The sequence below is a fragment of the Hetaerina americana genome, unplaced genomic scaffold (genome assembly GCF_022747635.1).
Source record: "Hetaerina americana unplaced genomic scaffold, ioHetAmer1.1.p SCAF_294, whole genome shotgun sequence".
NCBI classification, from domain to species: Eukaryota; Metazoa; Arthropoda; class Insecta; order Odonata; family Calopterygidae; genus Hetaerina; species Hetaerina americana.
The window spans coordinates 95,309-111,242 of record NW_027286868.1 but is presented as its reverse complement, the minus strand read 5'-3'; the positions used below and the strand labels follow the sequence as shown (position 1 = coordinate 111,242).

Sequence of the window (15,934 nt, the reverse complement as noted above, 5' to 3'; positions counted from 1 at the left end):
ACCATCTTTGCCACGACCTAAAAAAGTTTGGACATTATGATTGAACATGAAGGTGATTTTGATTGTTTTCGGCCATTGTTAAGTGATTATTCATGAATATGACCCCAAATGACAACCAGTGAAGGGGCAACATTATATAGAGGTTATTAGAAGGCTAAGGCATTCCATGTTGAAGAAGAGACCACATGTGTGGAGAAGCAAGTCTTTGGTGCTTTCATCATGGCAACACACCAACGCATACATCATTGATTGTTACTGAGTTATTGGCCAAAATCCAGTGATCCCCCAGCCACTTAATGGATCTTGCTCTAGTGAACTTTTTCCTATTTCCTAAGTTGAAATCTACCTTGAAAGGACGCCGACTTGAAAGTATTAAAGACATCCAACAAAATTGTGCTGCAGACTTAAAGGCTATCCCGAAAGAACTGTTCCAGATGGTATGAAAAGCTGGAAAAAACGTTGGGAGTATTGTATTGGCAGCCAAGGGCTGTATTTTGAAGGTGATAAGCGTGATTAAAGGGTAGCTAATTAAATCAAGTATTCTCAGCCCATATCCCAGCAGTCTCATCTTTTTTTGAGCCAACCTTATATAGCCAAGCAATTATATTCTGTGTGTGTGTGTGTATTACCATATCTACCTTACTGGAAGCTGACCCCAGATTTGATATGGTAGTTAGAATACCTCTATGGTAACTATGTTTCATTTCATTGCACGATCACTGCATGTTTGCCATAGGCCATCTTGTATGCAAGCTCTGACAAAGATCTAAAAATATAGCTTCAGACTGGCTTCACTGATGATACTAGTGGCATTCATAGAAATTAGGGATGATCCACTGAAAACTGTGTATTCAGATTCCTAACACTTGAGAGAAAAATCTAAAAAAAAAGATGTACACATTCTTGAAGCACCTTGTAAAGTGTGTGGTATACTTCCATGTATGTATTGGCCTTCAAGTTGCTTCAATTTGTATTCAAGTGAAGTAGCTCAGTGAACATGTTCTATTTCTCAGAAAGGGAGGAGGATAAGTTCCATTTTGAGGACATTGATCCGCAGTGTAGGAGAAGGCACCCTGAAGGACAAGGCAGTGGGGAATGTGGCATTGGAAGCCATGCAAGGACTCTCCAACCTCTTGCCTCTTATACCTGAGGAGACAGTTCGAGAGGTTGGAGTAACAGTTGCCCTACATATTAGACCTTATTTAGACAAGGTAAGTTATCTTTTTTAGGTCATGAGTTATCTTTAATAGATTTTTTCCAGTTACATTTTGGGCAGTTCATATGAACTGCCTGCCTGGTTATATGACTGTGTTGTCTGGTGTACTTGGACCCAACCAGTCGATCCATTTTGGTTAAGATTGTTTTGGTAAATGAAGTCCAGGAAATTTTTTTACAGTCTGGAATTAATCGAGGGAAAGTTTATAAATTTCTTGGAAAATAATATTTTTTTAAAGATCATCAAGATATTGCATTAGGTGCTTGTTAAATATTTTTTTATTGAAAAAAATCAAAAGTTTTTCAATGTAAAATGGTATGGTAAAACTTTTGCTCCCAAAGTTAACATGGAATTCTTCTTAAAACACAAGGTATGGGGTTCTGATGGACAATTTAAAGTCTGTTTTTTTTCTAAATTATACTGGGCATAGTAATAATTATGTTAGAAAAAGCCTGCTCTGTTGTCACTTGGACTTTCTTCAATAAATATAGAATCCACAATCCTTGCGCCACAATTTGAATGGGATAATCAAAAATGTTTTCGTTGTTGCAATACACGTGTACATACCAGATGCTTCATTGAGCAGTATGACATCACTACTTGTTGTTATTGTCACTTCCAAGTGGCAGTATCCAATTTTACAGCATTACAATGATCTTTAGTAAAGTGCAGTCTGCATTGTAAATTAAATACATGGGTCATCCAATGAGTCTTTAAGAAAAAGAGAAAAACAAATTTATTGGTAGATTTTGTTTAATTTTCAGCATAATCTCTTTTTACCTAAATATGCTTTTTCCAACATTCCTCTAAATTTTTTTAATTCATCCAAAAAGTATGAATTTGGAAGGTGTTCAAAATAGAAATGTGTGTTGACAACATTGTTTGATCTTAATCATTTGCTGCTAAGCAATTTTTTCAAGTTTGGAAATTTATAAAAGTCACTGGGGGTCAAATCTGGATAATACAGTTTGTATTTAAATGATTCAAACTTTATTTCCATAATTTTTTGTCATCAAACTTGTGCAGGTGAGCACTTGTGCATTGCCTTGCAGGAAGAGAATTATTTTCTTTGCTAAATTAGTATTTTTTATTGATTTCTTTGCTCAAACAAATGCAATAATGATGCTTAGTACTCCATTTAAATTTATTTTTTGGCATCTTCTTAATGCTCAATTACTGCTTCTCTCTAACTCGTAACCTAATTGAAACAGCTGTTGTAATCAGTTTTAATGTAGTGGAAGTAATCAACAAAATATTGTTTATGCTGATAATAAGCTTCGCTCAGAGGCATAGTGGGACATTTTCATTTTTAATTCTCAATAGTACACTGCCCCGAAAAGAAAGATTCGAATTGCAAGGTTTTAACCACCTGATGATGATGGTGAGTCATCAAAAAAATGCAAAATCCTCCAAACGAATTGATAATGAATTTTTTATGTCAGCATGGCCTTAGGTCTACAAAATAAAAAAAAAAAACATTTTAAAAGCTATTCCTAAATACCCTTGACAGGTGTCTTGAAATGCAGGGTTTTGTGTTAATTAATTTCCATTTCCAGCACGGTTTCCTACTTTTCCTATGGTTTAAATTCATATCACCTCAATGACATTGTTTTGATGCACTTAGACCCTAACTTGTAACAAAGGTTTCAAAATGTGTAAAAGTCAATGATAAAAATGTGCAATTTTTTCATATGCTTAAGATATTGGTGCGAAGTAAAAATTCCAATGCTGTCATAATGTTATTCCTTGGCTATGGGATTGGTTGTTATTCGTCAACCTCTGCTTACCCTCTTGGCTTTCAGGAGAACAATCCATCTCTCAGAGCTGCATCAATTCGCCTCCTGGGGAACATTGCCAAACATGGCGGTGGAAAAGAGCACCCACCATCGTCTCCATCATTGTCTCCCGTGGAGACGGAGCCATCGGTGATAACATCAGCCAACTGGGATGCATTTGAAGAGCAAGTGAAGAGCAACCTGGTTTGCTTGTTGTTGCGATTGGCAGACAATGAAGATGAAGTGGTTATAGTAAGAGTAACTTATGTATAATATCTCTCATCCCAGTTTTATATCCATTGGGTGTGTGATTACATAAAGAATGCATTTAGAAGTTTATTCTGAAATTACCCGATATTGATAGTCATTATTGGTGATAGTGGTAATAAATTATCTTTATTGGCTGCCATGGTCAAACCTCTTACATAAACCATGTCAATGTTAACATACACTCATTAGAATAAATGAATAGCATTGTACAGCAAAATACCATGCATGCATAACACATGCTATAACATGCATGCAGTCAAGTCAGATCAGTCTTCAAAGTCATAAAAATGTTCTTCTCTGAAAGAATGACCTCATTTTGTTTTTTTCTTAATGGGTGCTCTGGGAAAGGATTTTGCACAGGGTGGAAGTAAATGCCCTCCTCTCAGTTGAATAATTAGGCTGTGTTCCAATTGGTGCTTTTTCTCTTAATGTTTGCTATTGTAATCATGTTGATGTTTATTAATGCAAATTGAGTGTAATTCATTTTTGCAACATTTGAGTGGTGCAATAAGTATTTATGAGGAAACAGTCGGGTACTCAAAGTATTAAGGTTTTACCTTCAAGTCTGTATGCACTCCCCTGCTAATATCACCGTGATGGCTTCGCTTTTGCATAGAGAATGCCACTGAGGAACATGCATCTGACAACCCAGAAGAGAACATGTCTAATGGCTCTCTATTTTTTCCTGATGTTATGTTTTGAAATTATCCTGACTAATTATCTTACAAAAGAAATAAAACCTGAATACACCAGTTCACATTTTTTAAAAGAATTTTGTGTATGAGGCATTCTCTGCTCAGTTCTTCAGCCAGCCATAGGTCAGTAAATTCAGGGACCTGGGCCCTTATAATGTGCGAATCTTCCAATTTCATTAGAAGACTCTGTGCTGATGGGGAATTCTTCACATGAAATGTAATGGAAGTTGTTCCCCTTATACTTAGCAAAAGATTACTAGAGGAGCCCTATCTTACTGTACCTTAAGCTGAGGATCTTACATTCCTAATAAGTAGGCCCTGATAGGTGTTGTAGCTTGGCGGATAAATTGTTCTAGAGCTGCCCCATATGATGCCTTTGGGATGCCTCATGCCTAAATCTAAGGCATATGATTTTTTCAGTGCAATATCTTCCTTGGAAGCTCAGGGAAAGGAACATCTCCTCTGTAGCCCCTGCATTCACCTTTCATCAAACCAGTCTTTGAGTTGATTACTGGTTCTCTGATGATCACTGTTAATTTCTTGTAGTTTAAATGCTTTCATTGGTGGTGAAAGTTGTGAGACTCACAAATTCCATGACACATAATTGATAATTGACCCACTCTTTTAATTTGGCAATAATGGCCTGAAGCTGGTTGAAAGCAGAGAAATAGCCTCCCAAGTACATTTGCCGAAGTGAAGGATGTGCTATCATTCTCTTACTTCTCACACTCTTCTTCTTTTGATTCAGTCCTGCAAATTCGCACTCAGGGAGATGAGCCAGGTGATGGAAGTCCATTGGCATGCTAAGAAAGTTGCCTTGATGATCCAGCAACACTTAATCGACAATGCCCTCCTTCACTATGAAAGGTTCATGACAGATCTGGTGAAATTAATGGTAAGCCTTGGGATTGTATCCCTTCCTTTATATCATGGACATAAACTCTCAGAAGTATTTCAATAAATTTGATGGATGAAACTGGCCAAAATGTCAATCTAAGAAAGTAGAACTATCTTTATTCAAAAGTAATAACCCTGTTGTTTCACCCTTTGAAAGAATATTATTTCATTGCATTTCCATTATACTTAATGGAAATGCAATGAAATTCATTAAATCAGGATGGAAATTTAGAGATGAACCTTTTACTATTTTATTCTTGAAAATGAAATTAAGATCTGGCAAGCTTAAACTCTCTTGTTCCATATTTTCTGTCTCATGTGATTGATTCTTTTTTGTTGTAGTTTTTCATTGTAAAAGAAAAAAATAATGTATTTTGTTGTTCACATTAGAATTTAATGAGTTATGAATAAATATTTTTTGCCTCATTGTTCACAATGGCATCACAGTAAGAATGGAATTTCCATTCTTTTTTCTGGTACAGGTTGAGGAATTTCCTGAGGATCACCTCTCAATGCTGGTCTCAAGTTCCACGTCTTACCTGCATGCCTCCTCTGCCACCATTCGTGGAAATGCTGCACTCCTATTAGGTGAGCCATGCATGAATGGATAGTTTCCAACATATTGTGTCGTGTGTGTGTGTGATTCAAATGAATGAATAGATTTCAATGTGCATTCTGAGGCCGTGGGATGGATTCCATTTTTTGATAAATAAAAGGTGAGGAGGTGCAAATTAAAGTTCTCTTTCATTTGTAAAGGATTATTTTTGCTGCATTGGTAACGGAACAGAAGGTCTGAAGTATGCATGTAACACAACACTTATGGTCTTTTCTTTTCAGCTAACTGACAAATAATATTTGTTACAATTTGCCGAACTTTTTTTGTAGATTTCTGGATATTATTTCTACACATTGATCTGCACAAAAAATCACATGAGCAATCATGCCAGTGGAGACTTATGAAACATTTAAGCTTAATTTATGGAAATAACCAAAAATAATTCATTCATCAAATTGGCCATAACTCGCATCTTTTATATGTTAAGGTATCACCTGAATGAATGATAGTTATCATTACCAGTATTTCAATCTTAAGATTGGTTTACTACATTCATCCAGTCTTAATTCAATGTTAATTTCCTTGCACACCCTGATAGCATCTATATTTTACATCTTTCTTCATTTGTCCTCTATACTTGTCCCTTGGCCTTCCTTTGCAAGATCTCCCCTTCTATTTAGTTTCTAACTAATTCATTGTGCCTCAAGGTGTGTCCAATATAGTGTCTACTTATTCCTTGCCATAGAGTTCTCCATATTGTCCTTTTCTCATCTGCTCTTTTATGTACACTTCCCCGTATCTCTTCAGTACCGTGTTTGTTTCAAAGGCTTCTTTTTTTTGCTCTGCCAATTTTCCAATGTACAATGTGTCTGAACAGTAGAGAGTGCCATGCTCTATGTGAATGTTTTGATGAACTGCTTTGTTGTTAGCAACTTCAGGTTCTTTGAACATATTACAAGAGATGGCCCAGAAGTACCTGGTCAGACTTAGAGATGGCGGAAGTTGTTTGAAAAATATCACTGTGTTAGAAAGTATAGAATATATAAAGCATATGCTTCAAGTTTGAAGGTGCTACGTTGTTTAGTATTTATTTGACAGTCATCAATAATGAACATTTTCAGTGAAAATGGAGAAAATCAGTCATCATTAGGTGATATAATACTTTTATTTGAAAGGCCTCAGTCTAACCAATATAAAGGCTGAACTGGATTCTACTCTGGGTGAGTCTGCTCCTTTGTTTACAACAGTAAAATATTGGTTAGCAGAGTTTAAACGAGGCCCTACGAGCTGTCTGGACAAGCATCGCATTGGTGGAAAAAATGAGGTGACAACTCCAGAAACGGTGATGATAATCCACGAAGTGATACTGGATGATCATCGGCTAAAAGTGCACGAGCTAGCAGACATAATAGGCATTTCAAAAAGGGCAGTACATGGCCTATTAACTGAAAATTTGGACATGAGAAAGCTGTGCGCAAGATGGGTGCCGTGTTTGCTCATGCTCAAGCAAAACCAGTGTCATGAAGATGTTTCAATTGAGTGTTTAGCAGAGTTTCACAGCAACAAAGCAGAATTTTGTACCTTTTCATTACCATGGATGAAACATGGGTCCATTACTTCACACCTGAGACAAAAGAACAATCAAAGCAATGGATTCAAAAGGGAGAACCGGCTCCAATGAAGGCGAAGACGGTTTCATGGGCAGGCAAGGTCATGGCATTAGTTTTATGGGATGCCAATGGGATAATTTTCATTGACCATCTTGAAAAAGGAAAAACTATCAACAACGAGTATTGTGCGAACTTATTGCAATGTTTGGGTGAAGAAATCAAGTAAAAGTGGCCGCATTTGGCTAAGAAGAAAGAGTTGTTTCATCAAGACAATGCACCAGCTCACAAATCCATTATTGCAATGGCCAAAATTGATGATTAAAGTTTTAATTGCTACCTCATGCAACTTATTTGCCAGATTTAGCCCCCTCGGATTATTTTCTGTTTGCAAACTTGAAAAGCTTGGTGATCAAAGATTTTCCAGCAGTGGAGAAGTGTGTTGGCAGTTAATGGCTATTTTTAGGAGTAAGACAGTTCCTGTTATAAAAAGGGTATCAAACTTTTTGAGCATCGCTGGGAAAAATGTATAGAGCTGAAAGGAAATTAAGTTGAAAAATAAATACATTTTTTCCAAAAATTTTTGTGTTTTCTTTGTTGGGTCGGGTACTTCTGAGATTACCCTCGTATTTGGCTCATCTTCAGGTTATAGATGTTCTTATGGAATTCACATTAATGTAAGCAACCAATTTGAAATATATTCAAGCAGTAAAATTAAATTTCACGGTTTAAAATTGGTCCATGGTTCTAGATTGTTCAAGAATTCCTATATGCTCAAGTTTTACGAGCAGAAGATTGTTGTGGATAAAACCATCACCTTTGTAAAAAATTATTTCATATATAATTACCATCATTCATAAAATTGTCAATTCAATCCCCACCATTAGGTAGGATTATTGTATGAATTTGGAACTATAAGAACATGTTAAGCACTAAATCACTCAACGGAACAATAATTTCTAACATTTACCTGGGTATATACAGTAAACTTACAATTATCTGTTTTGCACATTACCCATGCTATTCCCTCTTCCCAGCACCTCACTATTTTAATGAATTTACAATCATAAATTTAATGAAATACTTTGAAACTTTTTTATGATTTAAAAAAAATACGTCTGAAGTACATTTGCTTAAATGTTGTTAATTGCACAAAATAAAAGCTGTCAATTCTATTTTTTATTTTAATTTAAATATTTTTGTACTATTCTTATTTTCCCATTATTGTTTCCCTCAGATCAATTAGCTGTGAGAATTCCATTTTCTCTTTTAAGGCAAGGAAATATTGCCTTACTATTAAAAATGAGTCATTAACTATCTACCCTGAATTATTTTAAACTGTATCATTTGATGAATATGAATCTGTATCAGCCATACTATTTTGAAATTTGTTCTTTGTCAGTATTTTTTTTCTGCCTACATGATTGGTTTAGTTTTCTGAGAAAAATACATTCTGCAAATCACTTTATAATAGTTTTGTGCTCTTCTAAATCTAAACTTCTACTGTTATATTACATGGTTTAAAAACGGAGAAAAAATACTTTCCATTTCTAAAGAACTACCATTTATATAATGACCATATTTTCCACGTATTTTGGTTATCCACGTTTTAAATTTTCTGTGTTTTATGATGCATTCATTAGGATGAGTGATGGAGAGTTCACTGCATATTAACATGCATGCATGATGAATGATAAGAGTTCAATGGAAGGAATTGAACCAAGTTTTATTGTGCAGGTAGAGTAATTAATTTAAGGGAACAGATTGGAGCGCTGTCATTGACTTTGGCGTCAACTCCTTTGGGTTTTAGGGCAGCTGTTTGGGAGCATGGAGGAGAAGAGGAGGACAGTTCTGAATGAGAGTGGCGGGGTGATGAGCTCAAGTGACCTCATCCCACTGGAATCCCTGTCGGCCCGACTCTCGCAGCTCCTGCTCACAGACCCTGAACCATTGGTCAGGGCCAAGACTGCAGAGGCCATTGCAAGGCTATATGAATGAGCTTTACAGGGCCAAAACACACCCAGTATGCATTCTGTTTCCCAATCATTGAATCCTAAGTATCTCTCTTTGGAGTTAGCTTGGCCTATCATTCAAGGAATAATTTTGAAGCCAACTTCTAGCAATAAACAAGTATTAATAATCAGGTGTGCTGTCACTATATAGAAATTCAGTTCACTCCTTCATAGTGTGTGTTTTTTTAATGTATTCCTATTTTGTGATCATAATAAACCTGAATCTTTGCTTTTCTGTATTGTGCATGCATTTACGTCAGGGTACATTTCTTTGTAAGGGAACTTGAAGGGAATGAACATGTATACAACATGCAGGTGAAGGCATAAAAAATGCTGAAGTTGTGCTCTGCAATTTCACCTCAATGATTGGATTGACCCACAAAAATAAAATGATGCCTGATTTCTCCATGATCAAGTAAATTCTTGAAGTGAGTGCATGAACTGCCAAATTAAGTATTTTAAAATATCAATTTGAAAATAACCTTGTGCTCCTGTTGAAAATGCTCATTTTGGTAAGTTACATGTCTAAGTATGGTATGACAAATTTTTTTCCTCTAACCTACAAAATACTTGACCCTTTGGTTATGCTATAATGAGGTTTGACTGTATTTTGTAATAATTATCCTCATTTCCGGGTTGAAAAGGAAAGAATGACAATAATGTGAGAATTATATTTCACTGACCATTTCAGTAAGCTGTCTGCTGCTTCTCGTTTGTCATTCCATTTTATTTTGTGAATAATATATGTCCAAAAATGCTTTCTCATGCCAATGTATGTTTTGATTTTGTCTTAGATGTACTTTTAAGTTATGTATCAAGTGTGAGAAAAAAACACTTAAATTTATCCAATTTCGTGCATTCAAGTGATGAATATCATTGGTGTATAATTTTTTACCAATTTAGTTGCAATGTGAGGACATGTATATCTGAACTCAACTTTACAGTGTGATGTTTGTGTTGCAAAAGGAACAAAATATTTGGGGTGTTTTTGAATGCTTGTACATTTACCATGTCCAGGTGATTTGTATATGTGTTTCTGGATTCACAAAGCTTGAAGTGATTCTGCATATTTTCTTGGAGTATGAATTCTTTTTGAAATCTTCCATGTGCCAATAGATTAGTAGTCTCTTAATGTGCCTTCATGATGATAAGGTTTCATTTGGTCTCATTTTTGGAAAAACTTTTAATAATCATCATACAAACAAAAACCATGAGGAAGTACTATCTTTTTATACTTATAGATGTTAAATTTTGCAAAGTATACCAAACTACAGAGCAATCACATTTTGTTTCTATAATTATAGTACATGTTATGTATTGTGAGCGTGTCTAATTGAATAGGATTACATATTCAAAGTGTTAAGATACCTATGAAAAGTTTGTATATTGTTCTTGTTAAACCGTATCTTATAGCTAATGTAGTTACTGTTTAAGAACCAAAGTTTTCAATGTACCTCACAAAATTGAAAAATTTCAAATGCATGCACGTAATCTCCCTGCTTGAGACTTAGTTAAATTTCATGCACAGGTCATTCATTGCTTGAGCTATTCCCTTAATTATATCTTTGTTTGACTTATACCCTCTTCTTATAGACATTTATTGAGTAACAAATAAATATAATTTTAATCTGAAAACCGTGCTGTCTTACTCTAGTCATTTTATAATTTGACAACTGCCCTTTTGTGTCATGACGAAATTCCTTGAGGGTGTTTTAGGGAATTACCTGTGTGAAATAGACATTCCGTGTGATAATTGTTTGAAATTGATACATATTTTAAAATTATGTTAAGAAATTATATTTTTGTAATGGTGCCTTATCCGTGTTTTGTCAGAAATTTAAATTCATTATTGGAGAGAGTTTAATTAGTGATTGATTGAGAATTAATCTCAAACTCTATACAAAGGACCATTATAGAAATGCTTTAAGAATGGCTGAATTGGGTGATTAGGTACTACAGAATTGTTTAGTCTTTGAAGCACTTGAGATTAGGAAGGAGGTTATGGTGTATCCAATTGTTTATAATTGTGATAGAGGTTGCTTGTTGAGTAATGTAAGTTTGTTTGTGTGTGTGTATATATATATATATATATATATATATATATGTATATATATAAATATATATATATATTTATATATATATATACATGTATATATATATACATATATATATATATATATATATGTATATATATACATATATATATATATATATATATATGTATGTATATACATATATATATATATATATATATATATATATATATATATATATATATGTATATATATATGTATATATATATACATATATATACATGTATATATATGTACATATATATATATATATATATGTATATATATACATATATATATATATGTATATATATATATTCTTAAGCTGTTTGTGTTATGAAATTTTGTTGCGCCGGGTGAAACTGTATATTATATCAAATAAAGTTAATCTGAGTTATTTTTATGTTGCATTTATTGTAATTTAAGCAAATGTCTGGATTATGGATGTGGTTTTTTTCCCAAAGACCCTTGGAGAGCATTTGAGATTTGTAATCTGCAATCGTCCTGCAAATGCCATGTCACCAAATCATAAGGTTAACTCAAATATTTTAGGCAAGTCATGCAAATTGACCATTTTATGACAGATGATGAAGATGTTTTCATGGTGATGTTTTAAGATGTCCCGGTACCTACATAATGTTCTACACCAGCATATGTGCCACTCAAAAAGTTCATCTTTGGAAGTCGACAGTGGATTAAAATTGAGAGTTTAAAAGGTTAATTCATCACTAAGACTCATGAAAATTTTATCACATTCAATTTATAAAGATGCAATTTCAGAAGTATTCCTTCATTGCGCTAAGAAATAGGATATTTAACTGCACCTTGATTGATTTTGTTTGTTGTATCAGTATAAATAAAGAGAGTAAGTACTTTTTGTTTGTAATTATTAATAATATTTTCTCTTCTCATTTGCTGAACACTGATGCTAAATAAATATGTACCCACTAAATACAACCTTTTACCATTTTTATGCCATGGATGCAAGTGTGGTTACATGAAGAGTTAAGTGGTTCTTCCCTTTGCGTAAACATCAATGTCATTTGCCTTTAGTGTGCTGATTTAATTGACGTGAAAGGAGTATACATTTAACGTGAAGATTGAATTTTAAAAAACAAGGCCCAGATTAGATGTTCTCTATTCCATAAGGGCATACCTTTCAAAATTAAACTAAATTACCACCTTAAATGTAAGTTATGAAGTGGATGTAAGTGTGGCTATGAGTGGAGCCAAATGGTTCTTCCCTTATTGATATAATATCATCTGACATGACCATTAAATTGTAAATAAAACAAGGTCCAGATTAAAAGTCCTCCACCCCATAGTTGCATACCATTTAAAATTAAACTACATTACAAACTCATACATTTGTTATACTGTGAATGTAAGTGTGGTTAAATGAATAGCTGGGTGGTTCTTCAGTATACTTAACTGTCAAAGTCTTATGCACTGAACATGCTGACTTTTTTGGCATGATATACTTACATCAGAAATGACCATTAAATTTAATACTTTTGATATGTGTTGAATGATTTAATAATATTGAATAATTTAATAATACTGGCAAACATTTTGTCTTTCACATGATTCAGGCAGTGAACAGTTTAGCAACAAAACTTAATAATGGAATTTCTTTTCCTCATAGCTTTTTCCCATGAAATAAGGGAAATGCGGCCAAGGTGTGCCATCATAATTTTGTTTTTTATAATATTGATATCTTAAATTACTTTCATGATAATTGCAGCAGGCATAGTCATTCATTTAATAATTTATCGAAGGTAAGCTTATCCTTAAACTGAACACATTTAATGTATATTTCTCATTGGTGCACAATTATTATGTAATTCTTTATCTTAATCGCAGAGCTAGGGTAAGGAAGGATCAGGAAGCATCATTGAAAGATTTTAGTGCTGCCTATCAATAATTGGCATTGACATTGGTAAATATTTGTTTTTAATAAAGGCTTTTCAAATGCTAGGTCCATTTTTTTAATTCATAATTTGTGGTTTTTGAATAAAACTTATACGGGTTTCTCCGTTCAATAAATAAATAATTACCAATGCAGATGTTTGATCTTTCCTGCGAACATAAGTCATTTCCTGATGCCAGGTCTTCTTTTTCCATAATAAAATGTAATAAGTCATTGAAATAATGAGTAATTTATGTTATATGGTATACAAAATACGAAGATTTTTTAAATTAAGAATTTGAGCCATGGCGTGATGTGATCCCAGCGTTATTCTTAACCAAGAATATAAATTACGTCGTAGTTTCATAGTAGAACAACTCGTCATCGAGCGGGTCGAAGAGAAACAGAGTTAAAGGGCGGTAAGCTTCGATATCATCTGATTCTGACACGACCATTGAAATATATCGAAAGTAACGTTTCATGCAAGCAGGCAAATAAAATGGGTGTTCGAAATAGTATTTTTTATCTCTAATGACCAACTTGCGTCGATTTTGAGTGTGATTACTCGTGACGAATTCGTTCTCAGATAATTTAATGCCGAAGACTTAGTCAATGAAGTTGATATCGGCAAATCAAGTGGATGATTTAGTCAGCGTATTATTTCGATCTTTGAATCGTTAATTATTCTGAGTATCGATTAATAAGTTAATTGTAAATTAAATAAGTAAATTGTTAATTGCCGACCCCGGTGGCGGCGGGGTAACGTCCTCGTCTGCCATTCCAAGGGTCCCGGGTTCGATTCCCGCCTGGGTGAGTTTTCCTCCACCTAGGGCTTGTGTGGTTTGTAAATGTGACTATTGTTATCGTTGTTAATAGTTCGAAAGGCCAAAATGTGCTGTTTTCGGACTAATACTGAATAAATGTGGGTCGCGGTAGTCCAGTGGGTAGAGCGTTGGACTGCTGACCGAAGGGTCCCGGGTTCGATTCCCGGGCAAGGCACTCTGGGCACATGCAGCTCCACTCAAGCTGAAGTGATTTTTCGGGTACCAGGTCTTCCTGGGAAACCATAACCGGCACAGGGAAAGGAACTGGCCCCCCTACCCTGATGTGTGAATTTTCACACGTCGTATAGGGTTTAGTACTGGGTGGTCTCTACCATCACCTACTAAACCGACCCTCGGGTTGATTACTGTGTTTATGGTTTTACTGAATAAATAAATTGTACAAAATGTATAAAAATATGTATAGCTACCAGAACGACATCGAATGAAGGGTCCGGTCAAGTCAAGTACCTATGATTTCCTTAGGTAATTGTGTTGAGAAAGGAATGGTTAACTTAAATTTACATTTGTTAATGGGGGGTAATAATGATTCACGGAGCATGGTCATTCGCTATTTTCCGTTTCCAGTGAAAGTCAGTGGAAAGTCGTTTTCTTTTTTAACCAATCAGATTTCAGTTGAAACGGATCACTTGTCCCAGCCGTTTGCTGTGAGTGTAATAAAAATATTTCATTTTAGTTTTAAAATTGTTTGGGTTAATTTAATTATCATGGGATAAAACTTGGTATTTTTGTGATTCGGCATGTGTCCCGTAATTAATGCCGGTGTTGATTTCCTTTTGCTATTCTTGTACATGCCCGAAATCTTAGTATTCGGTTTTGGGGTAGAGTGGATTGTGGCGGTTCATTTGTTAATGTAGCGGTTCATTTGTTTGTGCGATTCAGGGGTGTGCCGCGAGGTGTCACCCTAGGCACGACCTACTAGGAGGCATTTTGACCCGCGTCTCAACCCCAGCCGAACGTTCGTCCCTCTTGTGCATGTTGCGCTCATGCCATATATCTAACCGTTTTGACCTTGGTCTGTTATCCAAGCACTCAGAATAAATGTGCTGTTCTATCAAACGCTTTATATGTGCTATATTAGTAGTTCCTAGTACCGCCTGCGCTAAAATAATTTCCAGCACTCCGACAAATTGGTGACCCCGACGTGATCGCTATGGTGACTCAAGTGTTGCGCGCGAAAAGTTTTTATATTTATTGTGTGGAAACGGAAATTTGCAGTGCTCGCCGTTAATCTAAATTTGGAAGTGCTAGTATTCACCTAGCCTAACGGGACCTAACGGGAATATGGGCGACAATACAGACGCCGTCAACCACGTGGTCATGCGGATGCCGCCTTTTTGTCCGGAGAAGCCACAGCTCTGGTTCATCTACATCTACTTAACACCCCGCAAGCCGCCGCAAGAGCGTGTGGCGGGGGGTGTTAGGACACCACCAGTAATTTAGAAAAGAAAAAAAAAACCGCTTGCAATAACCACAAAATCATACATCCACAAAAAAAACGGCATACATTCATGCATGAACACTTACACCCCACAAACATGCAAACACTAAAACTACATCTTACATACACATCCACCTTAAAGTATACCTAACAACTTTGCAGTGTTTAACTTTGCCCCGACTTGTAAATTCAATGTTTTCAATATTTCTAAAGTGACTTCGGTTTCTTACTATTATGATTTCTGATTGTCCGGGGAAAGAATGAGTATTTGTACCTATCTGTCCTGAGTCCTATCTCCCTTAGTTTATCTTTGTGGTCTGATCTACCTAAGTAGTGTGGGGCCATTATAATTCCTTCAGTGTCATAGTTAAACTCGTTCGTTCTGAACCTTTCTAAAAGTCTAAGCCTCGCTTGTTCTCTCCGCACTTCGAGTGGTTCCCAGCCTAAATCCCCTAAGAGACCTTTCACACTTGTGTTCTTATCATAACAATTTTTCACGAATCTAGCGGATTTTCTCTGGACTTTATCTAATTCTTTTTGCCAAATTTTCTCCCAAGGATCCCAAATACTTGCGGCATATTCCAAATGAGGTCTAACTAAGAGCAAAATAACACCTCTCTTTAACTTTTTCATTACATTTCC

The 15,934-nt window shown here is 35.2% G+C and overlaps 1 protein-coding gene across 2 annotated transcripts in view; it reads left to right on the top strand.

Moving 5' to 3' along the window:
- LOC139689950 (maestro heat-like repeat-containing protein family member 1) overlaps positions 1–11,096 on the top strand; it is a 122,877-nt gene extending 111,781 nt beyond the window's left edge. For both annotated transcript variants that reach the window (XM_071587098.1, XM_071587097.1), the window contains exons 27-31: positions 1,014–1,211; positions 3,019–3,243; positions 4,705–4,851; positions 5,336–5,441; positions 8,827–11,096. In XM_071587098.1, coding sequence (XP_071443199.1) covers positions 1,014–1,211; positions 3,019–3,243; positions 4,705–4,851; positions 5,336–5,441; positions 8,827–9,014 — 864 coding nt within the window. In that variant the 3' untranslated portion in view covers positions 9,015–11,096. The remainder of the gene's footprint in view (positions 1–1,013; positions 1,212–3,018; positions 3,244–4,704; positions 4,852–5,335; positions 5,442–8,826) is intronic.
- Positions 11,097–15,934: the final 4,838 nt, after the last annotated feature.